General features: G+C 36.9%; 1 protein-coding gene across 5 annotated transcripts in view; it reads left to right on the plus strand.

Moving 5' to 3' along the window:
• Nucleotides 1-16,310, plus strand: part of opa1 (OPA1 mitochondrial dynamin like GTPase) — an 81,983-nt gene that overhangs the window by 52,933 nt on the left and 12,740 nt on the right. For all 5 annotated transcript variants that reach the window (XM_052018218.1, XM_052018215.1, XM_052018216.1 and 2 more), the window contains 2 exons: nucleotides 713-806; nucleotides 5,049-5,159. In XM_052018218.1, the coding sequence (XP_051874178.1) occupies nucleotides 713-806; nucleotides 5,049-5,159 (205 nt within the window). The remainder of the gene's footprint in view (nucleotides 1-712; nucleotides 807-5,048; nucleotides 5,160-16,310) is intronic.

Genomic DNA, 16,310 nt, shown 5'->3' on the forward strand with positions numbered 1-16,310 from the left:
TAAATCTTCTGTTTTGCACTATTCTTCAATATTTTCCCAAGTCAGGAGGATACCCAGGAAAAACTGCCTTTAAGAGGTGCAGGGAGAATTGAAATAATGTAGGTTTGCTTTGAATAGCCATTGGCACTCATGACTTTGGGCCCTTGCTGGTACATGCAATCAGAGGAGAGCGCAGTTATCACAAAATTAGCAGTGGCCTACAATGCAGTCGACTGCCATAAATTAATCAAGCATCACAATCACCAGCTGGTTTTCAGGGACTATCCAATAAAGCATCCATTTCGGGTCTGCCTACCAGACCAAACAACAGTGGAATTTGACTATATATGTCAGGTTTATGTTTTACTGAAACACTCGATTTTGGATTGGGCCATGAAAGCCTGGCTGTATGCCACTACAATATACAATCCCATGGCCCTTATCCTTTCTTTATGGTCAAAATAGGGGATTAACCCAAGTTTATTGAAAAATGCAGAAGGACATATTGGTATGTGTAAAAATTAGGTATTTGGTATTGAATTTGAACATGCTTGTCATTAGTGGTGGCAAATCTAATTTCCTTGATACTGGGACTGACTGTCAGCCAAAGAAAATTGTTTCATTTTCAACACTCATATCTCAATCAGTGATCCCTCTAGTTCTAAGAAAAATTGCTTGAAATAAGATTCTCTAAATATTATCTCTTTCTTCTTGCCCTCCCCCACCCTAACAGCTGGATTGTAATAATGTTATCCTGTTCTGGCGTATTCAAAGAATGTTGAGTATTACAGCGAACACACTCCGGCAACAGCTAACAAATACAGAAGGTGGGTCAATGTCCAGTTGCCTTGAAACTTTTTTTTATATAAGATATCTTTATTAGTCACATGTACATCAAAACACACAGTGAAATACATCTTTTGTGTAAAGTGTTCTGGGGGCAGCCCACAAGTGTCGCCACACTTCCGGCACCAACATAGTATGCCCACAACTTCCTAACCTGTACATCTTTGGAATGTGAGAGAAAACCAAAGCACCTGGAGGAAACCCAAACAATCATGGGGAGAACGTACAAGCTCCTTACAGACAGCAGCCGGAATTGAACCCAGGTCGCTGGTGCTATAATAGCATTGCACTAACCGCAACGCTACCATGCTTTAAGTGTTTTATTGAAGCTTGCTATCTATTTATGTAAAGCTGATTGCATCAATTTTCTAATGTAGAATGTTTGGAGCTCTCAATGGTGATTGTGTATAGATACTTCATCTTCAAGACCTATCTTTTAAATTTTTTCTGAGCAATCTCAGATACATAAATCACTAATTTCTTGAGGTGTTGTACTTGAAAACGAGGGAAGTTATATTAAGCTCATACACAACTTTGGTTAGAGAATGTTTAGCGTACTTTATAATAAAAAGTATATTGAAGAATGAAGGAAGATGTAAACTCAGCAGTTTATAAGTAGCTTCTAAACCTGGCTTCATCTATTTTGAGCAGATACATTAACAGTTCATTAAAATTTTGCCCCAGAGCTAAGCAGTCTCTTAACGACTCTATTTGATTTTCAAGTGAAAATGAATAGACATTATTTTGCATCCTCTCATAACTTTAAATTTAAAAAAAGTAATTAATTAATGCCATTTATGTATTGGCAGAGGTTATACTTGCAAAATGATGCTTATTGAGCCTTATTTCATTTGAAAATTAAATTGGAACTTGTTTAATTTTCAAATTAACACATGGAAAATGCTGGCAGAACTCAGCAGGTCAGGCAGCATCTATGGAGGGAAATAAACAGTTGACGTTTCGGGTCGAGGTCCTTCATCAGGGTCTTGATGTCCTTGAAGTCCTGATGAGCGGCCTTGATCTGGAACATCAACTGTTTATAGATGGTGCCTGACCTGCTGAGTTCCTCCAGCATTTTGTGTGTGTTGGTCTAGATTCCACCATCTGCAGAATCTCTTGTTTCTCTAATTTTCATATTAGGTAGCTGTTGTGTGCATCTGAGTAGCATCGATTTATTATCGTGATTAGACTTCATTTAGATTGTATATAATTTCTAAATATTTTGCACACTCTGAAAAGGAGTTGAAGGAAGCCAACTGCTGTTGTATTCAGTCCTACTTCAGAAATGGGATCCAACTTAATGCACAGATATGTTGATAATTGCATAAAGTCATCTTTTTGACGCTGCCGAAAGAAAATCTATGTTACTGGTGATCAAACCATTATCTCCAGGAGATTTTGTCAGAGACATCCACAACATTCAAACTATTTACAGCTGGTGAGTTTGTTGATGCCCTGCCATGTGATTTTAGTTATTGCCAGAAGGCCATGTGCTGTGAAATGTTTTGCCAACCAGTCAGGAATCAGTTTTGTGGGTGACATTACTCTTGAAGATTGCCTAAAGGTGGACCTAGCCAATCCCAGGAAATCCTAGGCTACTGTATTTCCATCTAATTATTAATGGATACAGGCCCTTTGGCTCAACCAGTCTATGCTAACCACGGTACCCACCCAGCTAGTCTCAATTTCCTGTGTTCAGCCCATATCCTTCTAAACCCCGCCCCTCCATGTACTTATCCAAGTGCTTCTTAAATGATACCGTTGTACCTGCCTCAACCACTTCCTCTGGCAGCTCATTCCATATACTCACCACCCTCTGCGTGAAAAAGTTGCCCCTCAAGTCCCTTTTAAATCTTTTCTCCCTCACCCTAAACCTATGCTCCCTGGTTTTGGACTCCCTTACCCTGGGGGAAAAGACTGTTACCATCCACCTTATCTATGTCTCTCATAATTTTAAATACGTCTAATAAGCTCTCCCCTCATTCTCCTTTGTTCCAAGGAATAAAGACCTAGCCCCTGGCCATCCCCTCCCTATAATTCAGGCCCTCTGGTCCTGGCTACATCCTCGTAATCTATTCTGCGCCCTTTTCAGTATAACAGGGTGACCAAAACTGTATACAGTACTACAAGTATGGCCTTACCATCGACTTGTACAACTGCAATATAATGTCCCAACTCCTATACTCAATGCCCTGGCTGATAAAGGCCAGCGTGCTAAATGCCTTTTTCACCACCCTGTCTACCTGTGATGCCACTTTCAATGAACTATGCACTTGTACTCCTAGGTCCCTCTGTTCGATTACACTCCCTAGTGCCCTACCATTCATTAGTATAAGTCCTATACTGGTTTCACTTTCCAGAATGCATCACTTCACACTTATCTGTATTGAAATCCATTTGCCACTCCTCGACCCAGTTCCCTAACTGATCAAAATCCCCCTGTAATCTACGATAATCTTCACTCTCAACAACACTTCCTAATTTCGTGCCATCTGCAAATTTATTAATCAAGCCTTGTGCATTCGCATCCAAATCATTTATATAAATAATGAATAGTAAGGGTTCCAACACCGACCCCTGTGGAACACCACCAGTCACTGGCCTCCATTCCGAGAAACAACCTTCAACCACCACCCTCTGCTTCCTACCTCCAAGACAATTTTGAATCCACCTAACTAGCTCTCCTTGGATTCCATGGGACTTAACCTTCCAGACTAGCCTACCATGCGGGACCTTGTCAAAGGCCTTGCTAAAGTCCAAATAGACAATCATATATTATGGATCATAGACATCATATATCCCCTACAAATACCATGTTAAGATTTAGGGAGATGGCCAGAAAGTTAACTGTTTTTTTAATATTAATAAAACTGAAGAATGTTGGCAAGTCTTTTGTTCATAGATCCAATATATTAAATCATGTTACTTCTACAAGGTTACTTATCAACATTTGAAGGGAAAGGTTTTGTTTACAAAGTATAAAAAAAACTTGTTGCCAGAGGAGGTGGTGGAGTCAGGTATAGTCACTATGTTTAGGAGACAGTTATACGGGTGTGTAAGTAGGCAAGGCATAGAAGGATATCATCCCATTGCAAGCAAATAGTATTTGTGTCAATAGGCAAAAGGGTAGGTATGGATGTGGTTCCTGTGCTGTACAACTCTATGACTGTATCTATGCAACGTGCTGGTTCCCATTTCCTATAGAATACACACACCAGTTGTCTTTCTCCTACTCCTTTTCAATATTTCCTAAACATTTAGAAATACACACAATTTAAATGAGGTGTAATCCTGAGAGCAATTTGACCCCACTCAGATGGAGACAATTAGTATCTAATTTGTACATTAATTTACAGTTCAGTTTTCAACTATGTTATGAATATAATGGATAAGTCCAACATTATGAATTTTTCTTTGAAATTTTCATTCTGTCGGTTGCATAGCTCCTCCATAATGTTCACATATTTCAAGTGGTAAAATGAGGAAACCTACAGCTTGTGATAGAAGAGGCCAAGACATTCCCAGCATAGAAAAATGCATATAAATAAAAGATCACACCATGCTTGTATCACTTAGCCCATCTGCTCTTTAAGTTGGCGGCTAGATGAAGTCTTAATTGGTATCATGTAAACTCACTTACATTGTTTAAAAAAAATCCAACAGAAGGATTCATTTGGGTTTGCTCTTGTTCAAATAATAAACAATGACTTTTTGACAGATCACCTTCTTCTTCTTCTGTAGGTTGATGGTATCTGAACGAGAACTAAAAGGGAATTCTTTAAAAGTATTTTCAATGGTGTTTACTGTAGGTCCTAATCTTGACCAATTTTTTTTTGCACATGTGAAATCTAGTGCTTCCTAAAACCATACAGGGAAAAATCTAAAGCAAGGTGAAGGGTATGAAAATTTGTTTTCCTTTGAATGACCTTTATAATGTGTGTAATAGATATCCCATAAACTGTTTATCTTGCCATAAAAGCTGAGTAAGTAATCATTTCTTTCTTCTACATATGACATAGTTTATGGTAATTACTTGTTTATCACCAAGCTAGTTGCAGAGGTCAGCTTGTTCCAAAGTTGATTCAAAATAATTCCACTGCATTAGTAACATCAGTACCTTTTAATGACAGCAAAGTTATGTCTATTTCTTTAGGTTATAAATTAATGGAGAAAATATATTCTTTTGCCTCTGACTCTAAGCGGTTGTTTTCTGTCAATATCAGTGAGACGCCTTGAAAAGAATGTGAAGGAGGTATTGGAGGACTTTGCAGAAGACAATGGTAAAAAAATTCAGCTCTTGACAGGAAGGAGAGTTCAGCTGGCAGAGGACCTCAGTGAGTGATATTTGTGTACTATCTGACTGTATTGGATTAACTCAACTTATTCTCTTAATTGGAGTATTTTCACTAACCTGTCTTGCATCTGATTAATATAGTAAATAAACATGCCTATAGATATAGTGTCATACAGTCATATAGCACGGAAACAGGCCCTTCAGTCCAACTCATCCATGTTGACCGAGGTGGATTCCTGAGCTAATCCCATTTGCCTGCATTTGGCCCATATTCCCCTAAAACTTTGCTATCCATCTACCTGTCCAAATGTCTTTTAAACATTGTAATTGTACCTGCCTCTTACCACTTCCTCAGGCAGTTCTTCCCATATACCCACCACCCTCTGTATTGGAAAAACTTCTCCCTCAGGTACAACATCCCTCGGGTGTCCTTTAAATCTTTCCCCTCTCACCCTAAACCTCTGCCTTCTAGTTTTAGACTCCCCTACTTTGGGGAAAAATGACTGTGACAATCCATCTTATTTGTGCCTCTCAAAAATCGCTCACTTCCTTTGCTCCAGGGATAACAGTCCCAGCATATCTAGTCTCTCCTTATAACTGGAGTCCGCCAGTCCCAACAACATCCTTGTGAATCATTTCTGCACCCTCTCTATCTTAATCACATCACTCCTATAGTATGACGACTCAAACTGCGCACAGTATTTCAGGTGTGGTCTCACCAACATGTAACATGATGTCCCAACTCTTGTACTTAATGCCCTGTCTGATGAAAGCAAGCATGCCTCACACCTTCTTCACCACCTTGTTAACCAGTGTTGCCACTTTCAGGGAACTATGTACTTGTACCCCTTGGTCTCTCTGTTCTACAACACTCCCCAGGGCCCTGTCATTCATTGCGTGTGTCCTGCCCTGGTTTAATGACCCAAAATGCATGACCTAGCACATGTCTGAGTTAAATTCCTCCTGCCATTCCTTGGCCCATTTTTCCAAATGATCTAGATCCTGTTGTGGCCTTAGACAATATTGTTTACTGTCCACCACGTAACCATTTTTTGGTGACATGCTCAAACTCACTAATCATGCCTCCTGTGTTCTCATCCAAATCATTACTGTTTTGATTCTTTCTGGTCACTGCGTGGATTTGAAGTATTTGAGTTCTTCAGATCAGTGGCAGCAAGTTTGCATTTGAATAAGTAGTACCTGGTAAGCATACTGTATTGATGTCAGCTGCAGATTTATAGTTTTCAACTTTCAAGTAAACGGTGATCGGGTCAGGTATTTTGGCTTGGAGAAAGCTTCAAAAGAGATAAGATGAACCTGTATTTTCAATTTTATTATAAATTTAATTGTAGCTGTCAACCATCATTTGATTATAAATTTTACAAAATGTTGTTTGGATTAATCATTAAACAACTTTTATGTTTAGTTCAACAGATGTATTTGAGTGTATAGCTAACATTTCATTTTTAATTATCATGGTCCTAGTTCTACATATTTAGAAAATGTTATATTCACTTAATGCTGTCAGTATCTTTCTATTAAGTCAATTAACATGTTCTGGCAGGGGGAATGACTGGTGGCTGCTTTAGTTTGTCTGTGCTCCTTTAGTCAACAATATTGTGCTGGAAGTCGGTGAAAGTGGAGCATGGCATAAGGCTAGGGGTGACATTTTCTTTTCCACCTGAAGTGGCGCAGAATTCACTCCAATAACTTAGGAGTATGAACCCAATCTAGAGGAGTCCAGGTATTAGTTGGAGTTTCTGTCTTTCAGTTGAATTATTAAAAACCAGGGCCTTGTCTCTCAAGTGGACATAAAGAATCCTACTGTACTATTTTCAAAAAGGAAAAAAAGGAATTCTTCCCCCATTGTCCAAGGAATATTTATTCCTCAGTGAACGACACCAAAACAGGTTATCTGGTCATTTTCTCATTACTGATTGTGGGAACTTGCTGTTTGCAAATTGGCTGTTGGATTTTTTGCAACAGTGGCTATACCTCAGAAATTTTTCACTTTCTGTAAACCACCATGGACATCCTGAAATACAAGTATTCCTGTTCTTTCATCTATTCTTGTCTGAAGTTTTGTCAGAAAAAGCAAGAAGCACAATTAGCCTCTGCATTACTTTTAATAAAAATTATTGGCCATTGTTTTCAGCTTAAATACAAGTTTCTGATTTAAGTCATGTTTGGAACCTCATGAAAATGATATTCTTAATTGGTTTGATTGATCTGCAAACACCATTAATATATAGTGAGTAGCGACAGAGTGGTAATCAATATTTGGAATCTTCATAACTAACCTTTACAATGTAATGAGTGATGAAAGTAATCTGCAGTTCTATCTCTGATCAGTAAGTGGCAGCATTTACTGAACGTAAAATGATACAGTCACTCATGCTTTGGTTGTATCGCTAAAACATTTGATAATTTCTTGGTTAGTTACAATTAGGAGCCATAAAATCAGTTATAGCTCTCCAGTATGCTATTTTGTGTTTTGTTATTGTTATTGAAGTAGCTGAATCATGTAATGGATAAGGGATTATTTATGCTATTTAAATCATTTGTCTCCTGTGTTATCCTGGATAGTTTCTACTAGTTAGAACATTAGTAATGTTTATGCTGTTAGTGGTGTACAATTTTAGTCAGAATGGTCCACCCCTGGGCTTTTCCATACTATTTAATGCATCACTCCACTAAGTTTCCCTCAGTTGCTTAAATCTCATCAATTGATTTTATTACTAACATCGATCATTAGATAGACAGAGAACAACCAAAGTCTTGTTAATCATATCTTCGTGCCAGAATCTTGTATTGCATGCATAACATGTCTGATGGATTTGATACTGTTCTGAGACAATACATAATATTGATGTAATAGAAAATGACAAATTTTCTCAAAATCGGCATGCTTCATTATTTTAGTTTGCTGTTAATTGGATGACTGTAATATTTCCTGTAAGTAATGTGGCTATTTGGAGTGGAATTTTTCAGATTTCTACAGAGCATGTTAGGGTTTATTACAATTGGTTGTCTAGAACAATATCTACTTCATCTTTAAAAATAATTAGTGGATGTTCCATTGAACTGTATGGAATTGAAATCTGGAACCTATGATTAAAACATTTTGTTTTGTAAACTTATTCATGAAAATATTCATGATGAAAACTAAAACTGAACATTTATGGATTAGTTACATTCAGAGCTCTGAGCTTCAATTTTTAAAAATTGCACTGTAGAAACTCTTAATACTGAATATTGTTAATCATGTGTTAACCAACAACTGGTATTTTTCCTAAAATGATTTGTAGTTTTTTTTTCCCATATTTGTCTTCAAAGTCTTTTGTAAAAGAAAGAAAAAAGCTTTCATCCCAAGCACCTTTCAAAACTTCAGTACATTTTGAAGCTCCTTATAACTAACAACATATTTTTAACATGATGTACAGGAATTTAACTGGCAGTTTAAACACAGCAAGTTTGGATACAATGAAATGTTGATACAGCACCAAATAATCTTTAATAATACTGGCTGATAGATTTTGTCCAGCACTTCCCTGCTTGGAATAGTGCCATAGGGTCTTTTACATGCACCTGAAACAATTGATACAGCCTTTGGATTAACTTTCCATCTTAAAATCTACCTTTGACGATGGAGCACTCCCCCAGTACAATTTTGAATGTTAGCCTGGTCTCTGTGCTCACGTCCCTCTAGTCAAGACCAAAATTTCAGACCTGAACCTGACACTAAATTTACAGCAATATTGCACATGGTTAAGATTTATTAAACATTTAATACAAATCAAAACAAGATTTAGCTGTGCATGTACTAATGAACATGAATATTTTCTTTGCAATTTTCTTTGTCTTTCATCAAGTTTAATATTAGAATGGAGGGATTTTTTTTCTGGTCTATTTCATTACATTATTCAAAAAGTGCCAATTACATTTTACTAAAAAATATTAACAATATTGAATGGCTTTGTTTATAAAGATTATATTAAGAAGTTTTCTAACCCCTTACCATCCCATCCAAACCTAAATACTTAAGTTCCATATCTGAAGTGAGACCAATTTTTTCTTAATCCTCAATGCCACCCATCAAATCTTACAATTTGCAAGACTTACACAAAATAATGTGGAGACCCACACAACCTTTTCTGCATGGGAGAGGAAAATGAGACAAAACCTGCCACCATTGCCACGGCAGAATTGTTCAATCCTAGTTTTTGGAGGAGTTGATCCTACCTAATTTCCGTTAAGGCTGTTCAGAGTCATGTAGGTTTGCTTTTTGCGCTGCATGAAGTTTATCAAATTATACTTTATATTTCAAATTTTAATTGGCAATGGGATAAAATATTCTGTTCAAACTGTTCTAAGCAGAAAATCTTGGTCAAAACAGCACTGAGGGAGGAGTTCTCTGCTTACGTGCCATTTCTTGGATGAAGTGTTTAAATTTGTTTGTTCAGGTTAACATTAAAATTCAGCGTAATTATTTGCAAAAACATCAAGTCTTGGCATATTTGTCAAAGTTTTCCCCTCAGCAACAACACCTAATATTACTCAATAATTGTCATCCCATTTCAAAACAGTTAATTGTAAGTTAAGCACCTTACATATTTGAGAGATGCAATAATATGCTGCACTTCACTATATTTATTCCAGAGTAGATGCCTTAGCAATAATTCAGTTCTGTTCACTTATTCAATGTACCAAGCAGTACTACAGCAGAAGGGATCTGAAAATGGATTGCCTGTTCTTTCAAGGAATGGTATGTAAAAATGAAGGAATGGTATTCGGTATAGAAGGAATGGCATGCAGTGCAAAGCGAGCTAGTGTAAGCAAGACATGGTTAAAGAAGTTGGTTCAGGGAGCAACTGAAAATCAATCTCCCATTCCATAACAGAACTCAAGTTGTAGAACTTCTTTACTTTAAGAAATTTTAACAAGCTTGCTTACATGCCTAGGCTTGTTCTTTTGTGCATGTGTAGTTCTTGCACTGATAATGTTGCTGCATCCTAGCAACTTTGCTGCAGGAAGTCTTATTCACTGAAGCTGTAAAAAAAATCTAAAAGAAAATAAATTAAGGGCTCCATGTTACTAATTGAGGTCTAGGTAATGATTTTGAAAGGAGAATACAAGCCATTTTTTCTTTAATGTCAGCTGTGTCTATTTTGATCTTATCAGCATAGATGAATAATGTTTATGCACCATTGTATGTGCCATTATGCTTACAATAACTGTCTTTTTTGGTTGTTGATAGTGTTGACATGTCTGGACTTGGTGATGGTTGAAGTTGCATAACTAGAGAGTGGTTGCCACCCACATAAAATATACAGGACACATCATATCACATAAAAGGAACATTAAGCTTGAGAGAGCATTTTTTTTATGTGCACTTGATAATGAATCTAGTGGTGACCACGACATTGCTGCTTTGAATATATCAAAGTAAGAGTTTTCATGGACACTTCATAATTATTATTCTTGTTTAAACAAACAAAATTACCTTTTATCATGTCAAGTTTTAGAAATTGCTGTTGTAAGATAAAGCTTCCAATTTTATAACGCGTCAACACATCTAAAGCACTTTACAGCCATTTAAGTACATTCACAGTATAGTTATTATCACCGTGTAGTATGGTTGCAGTAATGGAAATTGAAATAAATATAACCTGTGCTTATGTAGTTAAATAACTTGCCCTGAGTTTGTATCTTAATGTCTTATTTAATTCTAGACTCTTTGATTTGCAGTACATTGTGTTGCAATTTATTTTAATGACCTTTTTTGTTGCAGCTTTGCTGCAGCAACTGTTTAGGGAATATGGATTTCTTGCTCAAGGTACCCACTAAATTTTCCCCGTCCTTTAATCTTTGATCAGAGAGGTGGAGAACAGCATGTCAGGCCTCCTGCTTTTGTTTACTGTTTATTGCATTGCACCACACACGCAGGCAATAATTGCTTCTGTCTCTTTTGTGTCCCTTGTTGTGTGCTCCCTAACTTGGTTGTTAAAAGGCAAGCCCAAGCTTGTTCTTTCTCTTTCTGTTTGGGTTGCATTTCTGTTATAAGTATTAGAAATAGTTAGGTTTTAAGAACACTTGACAACAGCTTTTGTTGATGCTTTTAAGTGTATACTTATTTATGAGAGACTGTTCATGCACCTTTTCAGAGTATTGAATTTCCTTTTTGCCTTAAGTATGCACACATCCCACTACAAACCAAGCTGCAAGTTCTGCTAAATGTTAACACAGTGAAAATACAAGTAATTTTTCATTAATATGAATGTTATTGTTCCATGCACATTTGGAACAGGAATAGGCCACTTGGACCCTTTCTTCCTCAGCCATTTAATAAGATCAAGGCTCATTTGATTGTAACCTCAATTTCACATTTTTGTCAACCTTGTATAACTTTTCACCCTCTTGCTTACCAAGTGTCTACACCTTAAAAATATCCAAAGACTGCTGCCACTGCCCCTTGCAGAGAGAGAGTTCCAAAGATTTGCGCCTTCTGAGAGACAAAAATATCACCTCTTCTCTGTCTTAACAGCTATGGAGTCATACAGCATGGAAACTTGTCCCAAGCCATATCTGTGCCAGCCTTTGAGTACCTATTATGCTAAACCCATTTTCCAGCATTCAGTCTATAGCCTTCTATGCCTTGTGTTTCAAGTGTTCATCTAAATACTTAAATCGTTTGAGAGTACCATCCCAACAGTTCATGTGTTCCAGATTTCAATCACTGTCTGGGTGAAAATATGTTTCCTCACATTGCCTCTAAATCACCTAACCACTGCAAGTAAAACAAACCAAGCTACCAGTCTCTCCTGTGGCTGAAAGTGCTCCATCCCTCCAACATCCTGCTGAATCTCCTCTGCATTCTCCCTAGTGCAATCACATCTTTTCTATAGTGTAATGACCAGAACTACACACAATACTCCAGCTGTGACCCAACTAACATTTCATAATGATCTCTGTTAAATAGGCAGCTGTTTTTTTTTAGAACAGCAATCATTTGTTCTGGATTCTCCCACAAGAGGAAATGTTCTCTCCGCATCCACTCTGTCAAGACCCTGAGGATCTTAAATAATTCAAACAAGTCCACTCGCAATTTTTAAACTCAAATGAATACAAGCCTAGCCTGTCCATCCTCTTCACAATTTTCTCTCTTTGTCATAAGCAACTTTAGCAAATATACCTTTGGTGCTTTCATCCATGTCATTTATATAGATTGTAAAATATTGAGGCCCCAGCACCAATCCTTGAAGTACACCATTTGTAACATCATGCCAACCAGAAAAAGACCCATTTATGCTGATTCTCTGTTTCCTATTAGCCAGCCGGTCTTCTGTTTACACTAATATGTTTTCTTCTACACTTCTTTGGAATAATCTTTGATACAATACTTTATCAAATACCTTCTGGAAATCTAAGTAGTGTACGTCCACAAGTTCCCTGATAGTTGAGTGAAATTTCACTTGCAGGTACATTAAAGCCTGAGATATTAATGAACTAATATGGGATGGTGAATTTTTAACAATCTTGAATATTAAAACATTGTCGGAAAAACTCTGGAAATTTGCTATGGGGAAATTGATGTGGAATTTACCTTATTTTTGCTCACATATCTTTGACTTTTCACCATATATTTTCATGAGTAGAAAATGTAGCCTGGTGAATACAGAATTGGGATGCACTGACCAATGTCAGCAAATGGACAAGAATAAGTGGGTAAAATATAATTGGTTTAGTACAGGAGTCAGTTTGATTTCATGAAATCGAATTGAAACACCACTGTAACTGTAAAAAGTAAACTTAATCACTGGGTAAAAAGCATATTTTAAAATCATACATCCTAGCTTTGTCAAAACTAAATGATTTGTCAATTGAGTCAAAGGGCACAATTTGTAGCAGAGCTTGGTAATAACCACTTGGCCCTTTTCAGTCCAGTAGCCAATACTAATTTAATATGTGCATTGTTCATCTACCTGCTAAACAGTTGGGGGGGGGGGGGTGGATGTTGAATGGCCTGTTGAACCTGTACCCCTGCCCCCCTCCACATGCGCGTGCACACACACACACACCTGCAATTTTATGCACATGTTTGGACCTGATCATGACAGAATAGGGATAGCCTATCCTACTACCCTGTTGGATAGGCATTTGGAAAAATGCCAAATTCAAAACTAGGCCAGTTTAAGAAAGATCTTCAGCCATCCCAATTGTCCCACTGCTGCATTTACCACATGCAAAGAGTGATTCAGCCACGAAATTTGGATCACCCCAGATGTGGCCCTTGGCCTGAATAGTAAAACTCTGAGATTGTCAGAGCTAGAATGGCATGTTGATTTATCAGCACAAAACAATATTTTGATTCCTTATTTATTGAGGAATGCAGTCAACTCCTGGAATTTAAATTTAACTAAGGCCTGTAGCAACAATCTACTTTCTAATATTTCCTCAAAAGTTCACAGTAGTTCAAGAAATTAAATCTCGCAAGCTGTGCTAGCAGCTTGGATAGAGCTCTAACTTGTGCTGAAAGAGGATCTGGATATGGCACCTTTCTGTTTATTCTGGAGTAACAATAATTTGAAAACTTATCATAACTGGGATCAAAACCTGATGTGTTATTACTAGCAAAGGCAGCAATTATTTATTACTGTGATTAATATTGGCTACAAACTCCATATCTCTTGAACCTCATCTATTTTGCCTAATCATAAAAGTATTTCTGTATTCTACTGTACACTAAATCCCAGCTTTTTCCATCTCAAACCTTGTCTCCATACCTTCAAAATTCTCCACAAGCATATCTCCACGTTAAGATTTCTAATCATGAGGAGTTCGAAAGAAATGTAAAAAATAGTCTGGGTTCACTGGCTTATTATTGAGAAACTGTATTAATGCACTTTTGAATTGTAGCCCCTGTTATAATTTAGAGAAAAAAATGTGATTGTGTTGCATTTTTGAAAGAAGCCGTGTGTGTGTGTGTATTATTTATTTATATATATATATATATATATATATATATATATATATATCTCATATATAAAATAAATTTGTTTTGTGAAGTACTTCATGGGGACTGAAGTCTTGAAAATGCTAAGCTTCCCTGGCAGACAGTGGTTTACTCAGCTAAAGTCGGTGAAGATGAAGGATTTTATGCCAAAGCCTTGAGATAATTGATGAGGAGTCTAACGAGGAAATTGCAGGCAAGAAACAGAACATACACAGCCAGGCTCAGTCTTTAGAACCCAGTCACATCATTTAAAGTCATGGGTGGAGAGAAATGATGAATTGTTACATGACTAACAGCCTATTTACTAACCATTAATCTGAACCTGGATTGCTGGCTTCCAAAGCTTTGATGCTTTTGGCACCATGCAGTACTTGTAACTTTTTAAAAGATGCATTGGATTCCAGTGTCGAGATCAAGTGACCTGACTTGATGTAAACTAAAAAGCTGAACTTTATGATAAAGTTAGATCTTTTAACAGCAGGTTAACTTACACTGGTGCATAAGTTCAGTTTAGAATCAGAAAGGGAAATTAGTGGACAGAAAGGAAACCAGATCCAATAATTAAAATGAATGAAGCACTTACGATTTTGTAGTATCTTATCACATTAAATAAAGGACACCATGCAGTTCATTTTCAGAGTGCAGCAGGTGTTTAATTATCTATTTTGCAGCTATTCCTTTCTTCAGATGTGCTGTTATCAGTATAAAACATTAAAACTTATAGATGATTCAGTGTCTCATCAGAGCTCTGCAAAAAGTTTTGACACTTTTTTTTGAGACAGATCACTTAATGCTTTGTTTCAAATTGTATGCTGCATGAAAAGTTGTATAAGAATGTAAATATTTTGAATAGATCTCTCATTTACCATTGAACATTAATTGAGAGGAAGTTAACAGTATAATTGTCTTCACTTTATTTTCTAAATTGTCCAGTTTAAGAAAAACTCGTACTGTATTCTTAACCATTCCTCTTATAGATTGTTTTAATGCTATGTTGTTGGAAAAAGATGTTTATGCTTTTTCTTAAACTGATCTGAGCTATCATTTGTAACTCAAATCTTAGGCTCTGTGCTATCAGCTTTGGCCTTTTTAAAATTATGTTTTACTTTAATTAAATCTCTACAGCATCTTTGGTTCCCTAGGATTGAAGACCTTCACCTTTTTCATGCAGCTGGAATTTTACTTTTATTTTGTCAACTCAATTTTGTTTTGTTAAATGGTTGCTTCTTTATAATTCACTTCTGTAGTCATCTTCTCTGCATTCATTTGCTCTTCTCTCCTGCTTCCTCGAAAAGAGCTGTTTGTTGGTAAGGCTGTGCAGTGTAAACAGTAAAATAGTGGAATGGTCCAGGATATTAGAGCTCGGTCTGATAAACAATGCCACAGTTTGTTTGGTTCCCTCCAAAGAGTGGTTGTTACTTTTGATTTATTATAGTCTCACCAACGCATTTCTTTGAGTTGCGCTTCCAGTCAAGATTTGACAAATGGAGATTTATGCTATTTGACAGCAGGATGGGAACCACGTTCTCTTTTGTAACAGCCAAGAAAAAAAAGGGCTTTTCCAGCTTCCAGCAATGTGTTTGTAGTCTTGACCCCTTTCATATGCTGGGAATGTACAGCCAGGAGATAAATAGCACCTCCCTTGTGTTTTCTTGACCTGCTGACTGTCCATTCACTTCCCATCTGTTTTGCAGCCCACAAGGAATGGGTTGATATAAATCTTTCTTCTCGGGAGATAGATGATGTTCTGGATCTTAAAGGGCAGCACATTGGGTGGCTTCTCTTTTTAAAAGCTCGCCAGTTTTCCTCTGGGCCACATCTACTTGAAAACTCTACCTTATGAACTAGGTGTTAGAAGCACAGAGAAAACAGTCGGTTCCTCTGAGGTTGTGCATAAACTTTTACTTTTGTAAAGGACCCTTTGTCAACACTAATTAATCATAGCCTTGTTCACTTTGCAATCCAACTATTAAATACATTGAAGGGGAAAATTGTTGAGTAATAAGTAAACATTTTATTTTCAGCATTAAGGTACATTACTGCTCAACCTTACCCTTCGTACTTGATTGTTTAAAATTTAGAAAAGAACTTCTGATCTTAATGTTTTTCAAATAAAATATGTATAAAACATTCAAATGTGATTAAAAATTGTAATGCTCCTGCTTTTACATTCTCTTC

Source organism: Pristis pectinata, chromosome 6 (genome assembly GCF_009764475.1).
Source record: "Pristis pectinata isolate sPriPec2 chromosome 6, sPriPec2.1.pri, whole genome shotgun sequence".
NCBI classification, from domain to species: Eukaryota; Metazoa; Chordata; class Chondrichthyes; order Rhinopristiformes; family Pristidae; genus Pristis; species Pristis pectinata.